The sequence below is a fragment of the Olea europaea genome, unplaced genomic scaffold (genome assembly GCF_002742605.1).
Source record: "Olea europaea var. sylvestris unplaced genomic scaffold, O_europaea_v1 scaffold1575, whole genome shotgun sequence".
In the NCBI taxonomy this organism is placed as follows: domain Eukaryota; kingdom Viridiplantae; phylum Streptophyta; class Magnoliopsida; order Lamiales; family Oleaceae; genus Olea; species Olea europaea.
The window spans coordinates 8375-16275 of NW_019233363.1; the positions used below are offsets into that span (position 1 = coordinate 8375).

Below are 7901 nucleotides of genomic sequence, written 5' to 3' on the forward strand. Positions count from 1 at the left end.
TGATATTCGAAAAAAATAAATCACAAGTTTGTTATTTTTTAAAATGTAATTTGAAATCTTTGTAGTTATGTATTTTTTTTTTTCCAAAACATAATCAATGTATAAGGGTTTGTGTTAGTCCCTTTGATAAGATTGGGTTTCTAAGACGAGACGAGACTTCGAGTCTAGTATTAGAGCTAATTAAGCTCGAATGAGCATATCAATCCTGACAAGTGTTCTAACGAGCAACCTAATTTCAAAATTGATATTCTTGAACAAGTCAAGGTTTTGCGGCATCATGTTAAAGGTAAATTTCACATCATAAACTATAAAGGCTTTTATTACTCATTTTTAGTGTTGTAAAACATGTTATCATCTTGCGGGAGCATGCTTAAGGTAAATTCAACATCGAAGAAAAGATACAATAAATGATAATAATTTTGATTATTTCTCATAGCTAAGGGATGGCAATAGGGCTCGTCGGCTCGAACCGCTCGTAGCTCAGTCTGAAAAAAACTCGAGCCGGCCCAACTCGAGGCTCGAGCCAAACCCCATTTCAAGGAGTCAACTCTAGCCGGGTCGGCCCGTAAAACAAAATCTGTTGCCTTAATTGGTAGCTAATTTGCTGCCAACCTGCAGCTGGTTAAGGCAACTAAGAGGAGAAACAAATCCAGAAAATCGAGTTGGCTCGAGTCTAGTCTTAAATTTTTGGCCAAGTTTTTGCTTGACTTGGTTTGGGCCAAAAAAAGCCCGAGCCGAGAGTTTCAGCTCGACTCGTTGACACTCCTACTCCTAACAAAGTTAATCTTTTAAGATGGAATTCAGGAGTTAATATCATAATTATGTGTTATATACTAGAACGCTACAACTACAATCCCCAATATGTTTGCGTTGCAAAAGCAAGAACTCTGTGAATGCTTTGAAATGAAAATTTCGACCTAAAAAAGAATTTAAGTTATTTATTTTAAATATGTTTTGATAATTTACTTTTATTGTTTAAAAATTTAGTGTTAAAAAATATTGCATGCATGAGTAACAAATGAGACGTTAGACACGTCAAACCATACTTTAAATTAGGTTGTGTTAAGTCCCTGTTTAGTGCAACTTAAAAAGTTGATAAAATATAATTTAAAATCAACAATAAATCTTAACCCACATTTCAAGATTTTCACAAATTTGTTTTATCAATTTCTCAATCACATATTTATCATTTTTATTAAAATTTACTCAAAATTAAATTTTAGCCATACCAAACAGGGTCCAAGTGGCACTTCACTTGAATGCTATTTCAAACATGATTTATGAATCAAAATTATTTTATTATAAAAAATAAAAACTTACTAATCAAAATTTACGTGTATTAGGACCATGCGACATCATAGTTGTGTGAATAATGCTATTTTATTATTATAATGATAAAACATTGGTGATGTGACAATTTATGTGAATGATGAAATTGGACAGTTCAATTTTTATGAGAGAGAAGGAGGAGACGTGGTTTCAAGAGAGAGAGAGAGATGGATTGCCTCATTATCGATCTTCCATCATCATAATGATAAATAACATTCTCTCGTGTAGCTATACTCCCACAACATTTTTGGTTAAGTGCAAAACATTTTAATTGTAAGCACGTCCTTAATTTTTGCTTATTTTTGTAATTATGTCATCAATTTTTTTGTAGCATTCTCATCTTAAACTTTTTATTAATTAGCGCATCTTGTCTATAATACAGATTTTGTCCAAATATTCTGTGAGTGTGAAATTTTATGAATATTTGTGTCGGTTATTTATCTTGCTTATTGAAAAATATGAGGGGAAATTAAATCTTTTTATTCTCTGATAAGCAATTCTTTTAATATTCATTATGGAGAAGGTGTGTTAATCAATTTTAATATTCATTTTGTAGAAGGTGTGTTAATCAATATAGGTTAATGATAAAAATAAATAAATAAATAGTCGGGGAAATAAGTATCAAAATGAATAAAAATTAGGAACCTCTCTTGTAATTAAAATGTAGTGCAATTAAAAAAAAATGCCATCAGAGTATAATTACCCTTATTTTTTTATACATGAAATAAAAATATGGGAAAAAATCACAATTCAGGGGTATAGAATACCCCAAATCAAAAACCCCCATAATGATTGTAAATTTAAATGTCCGGCGTGTGTGTGTGTGTGTATAGCGATAAAGATAGAGAGAGGAAGATTCTGTTTCCTACAATTAAGCTCGCTTACCATATATAATAGGAGTCCAAATGTAAAAAATCTGTAACCAAAAATTCCAAAAAATCTGCTGAATTTCATTATGCACGGCAACGAAATTGATGTTGCTGATTGATTTTACTACAAATTGGTCGATTTCATTACTCTATCAAGTCACAGAGATTGGTGTCGATTCCATAAACATGAAATAATCGCCGGAGAAGCCAATCCAAGTAATAATATGAATGTTTTTCGGTCGATTAGAATGTCACATTCCGAACTGAATTTCGTAACACGAATTGGTCCTAAAATCATTGTTGCAGGGGACAGAAATCATTGCTGGCCACAGAAGTGCTGATCGTCCCTGGCTAATAGTCCTAAAATCATCGTTACAGGTAATAGTGTATTTTGCTGCGATCACAACTTAAAATCAACAATCACGAGACTAATGTCGTTCGTCACAAAATTAGTATAATATCTAACTTGTAGGTCACAGCAGCTCATATCGTTGTTAGCTGGTTTCTCATCACATGTTGCTATTTAGTAGACGTCTGTGTCACATGCGTGAACTGTATGTGTAAATGTGACCTGATTTGTGAAACTGTAACCTCTATACTGTCAAATGTGAAGTGTGTCAACAACTATGTCCATGTATTTAGCATCAAACATGTCGTTATTCACTTCGAGCATATGCGACCTCTGTGTAACAATGTAGGAGAAGTCATGCGTGACCTGCTCTGTGAAACTGTGACTTGACTTGTGATCTGTAACCTATTTGATGTAACATGTTTCGCCCACAATGTGTTGAGAATGTAAAATCAAACATTTCTTCATTCGTTGTGAGCATATGTGACTCTCGGTCAACTCTGTAGTCTGGATGATACCAATCTGTGACCCAGCTTGTGATTGTCTTATCTATAACTATTTGTAACCTAGTTTGCTAATTTGTGACCTCGTTGCTGTGCAATGTGACATATGACATATTTCACATATGATGAAATTATTGATATTAATTCTAATTTGTAGAATGGTGTAATTGCACGTATGTTTACTGTATGGAATGCAATCCTCATTAGTGTTGGTAGCTCGCAACTGTAGTTATTTAACCCTTGTGAAAACAATGATGACAAAATTTGCTCTGGATCCTACGAAGGTAGCTGTGTCATTGAAGTACATATTGAAGGAAGATTTGCTTCCCATCAGGATTAAAAATGACAATAATGTACTATCATACGTTCTGCTAAAGGACGTGGAGTGTGAACCTGCTAAATATCCGATAATCGTTGACGTTGCTGAGGCAGAAATAGATAATACATCCATCACAGTGTCAGTCAATGCGCATTCCAATGGTGAGATGTTTACATTGCAAGACATGGCATTAGATATATGTGAAGCATCAAATGAAAAAATGGGTCACATTCGTGACACTGAAGTCACAATTGTGTCTATCGCGGATGCTAGAGAGATAGAAGAAGGAAGGGTGTTCCGTAATAAGGATGTTTTGACAATGAGTCTATCATTTTTTGCCATACAGAGCATGTTTGAGTTTATGGTTGAACGGTCCGACAAGAGAGAATATGTTGTGCAGTGTTCGAATGGTGGATGTAGTTGGATATGTAAATCCTCGATATGGGGTAAAACAGATCTATTTAAGATTCGAAAGATTGGTAGTCACACATGTGCATCAAATGTAGTATTGGGGTCACATAGGCAAGTGTCATCTACAATTAAGTACAAGTACACATCGTCCCGTACTATATATATATACCAAAGGACATATGCAGTGACATGTTGAATACTTATGGGGTTTATTTGAGTTATTCAAAAGCTTAGAGATCCCGCGAGCAAATTTTGAAAATGATTAAGGGTAACCCGGCCGAGTCATTTGGTAAGTTGCCAAGCTTCTTCTACATGCTCTGACAGAAAATCCTGGTTCGATCACAGAAATAGAGATTGATAGTCACTGTAAGTTCAGATATTGTTTTATGGCATTAGGTGCATCAATACGGGGATGGGAGCATTGTAGACCGGTGATTGTTGTTGATGGTACATACTTGAATGGTAAATATGGAGGTATACTTTTCACAACATGTACACAATATGCAAAAAATAGTATATTCATTCTTGCTTTTGGAATTGGAGACAATGAGAACGACAAATCTTGGAGATAATTTTTCGATAAGATGAAGAAAGCGTATGGAAACAGAGAAGGGCTGTGTTTTGTGTCGAACCGTCACCCCAGTATAAAGAATGCAATAGAACATGTGTATCTGGGAGACTATCACGGTATTTGTTCTTATCATTTGTTGCAAAATCTAAAATCGTATTATGGAAAGTCAGGTGAAAACATTACACAAGCATTTAATTCGACTATCCGCGCTTACATGTTGGAAGAATATGATTATAACATGTCTCTGCTGATTACAATGAATGAGAAGATAATTTCTTACCTGGTAGTGTAATTAGTCTTATTTCATTTCACATACATATAAATGGTCACATATGATATTTACATAATGAACTTAATGATTGATTTAAGTTTGCAGACTGATGTTGGACCTGAAAAATGGTCACGAATACATATGCCAACAAACAGGTATTCTACAATGACATCAAACATTGTAGAATCGGTCAATGTGGTCACAAAGGCAGCCAAAAATTACCCTATTGGTTCCCTCCTAGAGTCATTACGGCAAACCATACAATCGTGGTTTTGTAGACACAGGAATGATGCACGTGGAACTTTCACAAAGTTGTCGAGCAAGTATGAGAAAGGAAATAGGAAAATGAGCATGGATTTGAGAAACTTGAGGGTCATTTTTTATAATTTAACATTGAGATGTATATGTGACCCAATGTAAGTGTTAGTATCTTGAATTGTAATGTATCAAATCTGATGTGACCTGTTTTGTGATTCTGTGACCTGATTGGTAAACTAAGTTTGAAGCTCCATATTCTGTTTCATAGCTATCTGTGAATGGAACAAATTTGGGTAACCTGATATGTAAATCTATGACCTAAGTGATGTGGTATGTGATGTAACTGTGTATTCTCTGTCAACTCTGTATTTTGATGCATGTCTATCTGCCAAATGAGGTATGGACCGCATATGTAACACGTTTCCTGAATCTGTGAATGAACTTAGGGATATGAGTCATTCGTGCGTGATCGACACGTTGGAGTATATGTGACATGTATTCAACTACATGTGACCTGACTGTTGTTATATGCACGCAGGTATCTCCTTCAATCCAGACAGTGTTTTCTGTCAGCAACGAAAGGTCGACGTTTGTCGTCAATATTGAGCAACGAACATGCACTTGTAGGATTCTACAAGTTGATTTGTTACTGTATCTACACGCTTTGACTGTAATTGCAAACACAAGAAGAGATCCGTATAATTACTGTTACTATTATTACACAAGAGATGCATAATTGAATGCATACCAAAATTCTGTATATCCAATTGGAAATCAAGAGGAATGGACAGTGCCAGAAGAAGTACAGTGAGAAATAGTGTTACCTCCTACCAAAAGAGGAGTTGTGGAAGACCTACGGAGAAAAGAAAGAAATCATCCAGAGAAGGGAAACCGATGGCAAAATGTGGACGTTGTGGAGGACAGGGTCACAACCGTAGGAGATGCTCCAGCTTGGTTCCATTACGCTAAAATGATCGATAGAATTACATAGAAATATTTCATAAATATGTGATATTCTTTTAAGGATAATGTTCATTTTAAATAGTCTCTTTAAAGAATGCATTCAGATTGATCAACTTACAGTTAATTGTCTATCAATTTTGGAGTCAGAATAATAATTCTCTGGGATTTGGACCATATCTGTAACCTGATACCAGATTTGTGACATGTGTGCTATGACCAGTAATGCCTGACATGCCGTATGAAAAAGTTGCTTGATTTGTGAATATGTAATCTGAAATGAGAATATGTGACCTGAAGTGTGGACACATACCATATGTAACTTGAAATGAGAATATGTGACCTGAAGTGTGGACACATACGGGTTACATAAATCAAAATATCTGTAACCCATGTGCTGTGACATGTGAAGTGTCATATGAAAGGTATGTGTGACGTGATATGTAAATCTATGACCAAGTTCAGAATCCAAATGTGATCTATCTGCTCTACCATATGACATGTTTCACCGACTACGTGTTGTTGTTAGAAATAAAGAATCTGTATAATTTACACAATTTATATAAAAAATAGCGTTAAAATATAATCGAAGATGGACAAATCATGAACCTAAATACGTTAATATCCTTTACTGCAAATCAAAGGTTACGAGTTATAATTCATTACATGAAACTCTATCGACCAGACACATGCAATGTTCATAACATTTACAAACGAAATCCTTGTCTTCACTAACAAATTTAAAGCTATTTTTCATTCTATAACAACCGCTTCCCCCGTCATAGGCTGATTTACTTTCTTTGTGTAAACCTGTCGGTGTTTGTAGAGCAGCGTAGCAATATCTATTCTCAACTTGCTGGCATCAAACTTCTAGGGAATGGAACATCTACCACCACGGATAAGATACAACGCATATAACACCATGAATATCCCGCAATCATGACTGCAGAACATATGACAGACTGTTATGAATGAATCCATCAAAAGGATATACGCATTGTAAATATTGGTTACAGACTTACCCATTTGTTTGCTGAAGGAGTGTGTCATAAATTATCACTTTCAATTCCTTGGCTTCTGTCTCATGATAATCAAGATCCTTCTTTGAAATTATTAGGGTATTCATTAGAGCAGGCAATACCTTCACGTACGGCTCAATACCTTGCAAAACATTCCAGTCACGGTAAGATTTACCTGCCGAGTTGAACACACTCAAGGTATGACTTCTGAATTGTAACCGGCCAAACATTCATTGTGCTTTGTTAGTGGGTATGATCGGCATAAACACAAAGTCAACATCGGCTCAGGGTGAGCTAAAAGGGAGGTTGTGACCTATTGCAACCTCAAGCAGGCTTGACTCTAACAGCAGAACATTTGGGTCCTTCATGAAGGTAGGAAAAATGTCTTTCATTTTCATCTGAAACCATGAGTTTGTAGTAGTGGCTCTGTATTTCACATTTTTGCCAAGTTTTGCTATCTGGCGAATGAAGTAGAAGCAGACATCCATGTGCTGTTTCAATGAGAAGAAAAGATGTAAGCATTGCGTACTTCAGACCGGATACGAATATAAAACGTGACCTGTTTGTATCAAATGTGACTTTGTGACTAGTTACAATATGAAATGTAACATGTTTGTATCATCTCTGATACTCTTCTTAACGAGTATGAAAGAAATTGAATTCTAAAAAAAGTAATGTAACTTAATTGAGTGGGTAAATGTAATCGTACCATACCACTCAATGATGACTCCGAATTTATAAGCTCATGGAATCAGGTCTTATGACCTACTGGGAATGAACCAATTAGAAAAACAGGCTTGATTGCGTCATCTTCCTCGCTAAACTTTTTCCTGTGACTAGCACTAAAGGTTACATGTGTTTTGTCAAACTGTGTATTGAATAAATTTTAACAGATAGGTACGAAATGCACTTACTTGTTTTTTGGTTTGTACCCCCTCTGGAACCAACCCATGAAGGCCGATTTGTCAACCCTGTCAACATTGTTTTTGTAATCCTCGAAAACGACAACATTATCATCGTGTTTGAATAATTTCCCTCTCTC

General features: G+C 35.4%; 1 protein-coding gene across 1 annotated transcript; it reads left to right on the forward strand.

The window, feature by feature from the left end:
• The first annotated feature begins 4364 nt into the window (after nucleotides 1-4364).
• On the forward strand, nucleotides 4365-5616 carry LOC111376892. Its single transcript, XM_022999899.1, has 3 exons — nucleotides 4365-4634; nucleotides 4728-4994; nucleotides 5419-5616. The coding sequence occupies exons 1-3, from the start codon at nucleotides 4365-4367 to the stop codon at nucleotides 5614-5616; spliced, it is 735 nt and encodes a 244-aa protein (XP_022855667.1).
• The last annotated feature ends 2285 nt before the right edge of the window (nucleotides 5617-7901 follow it).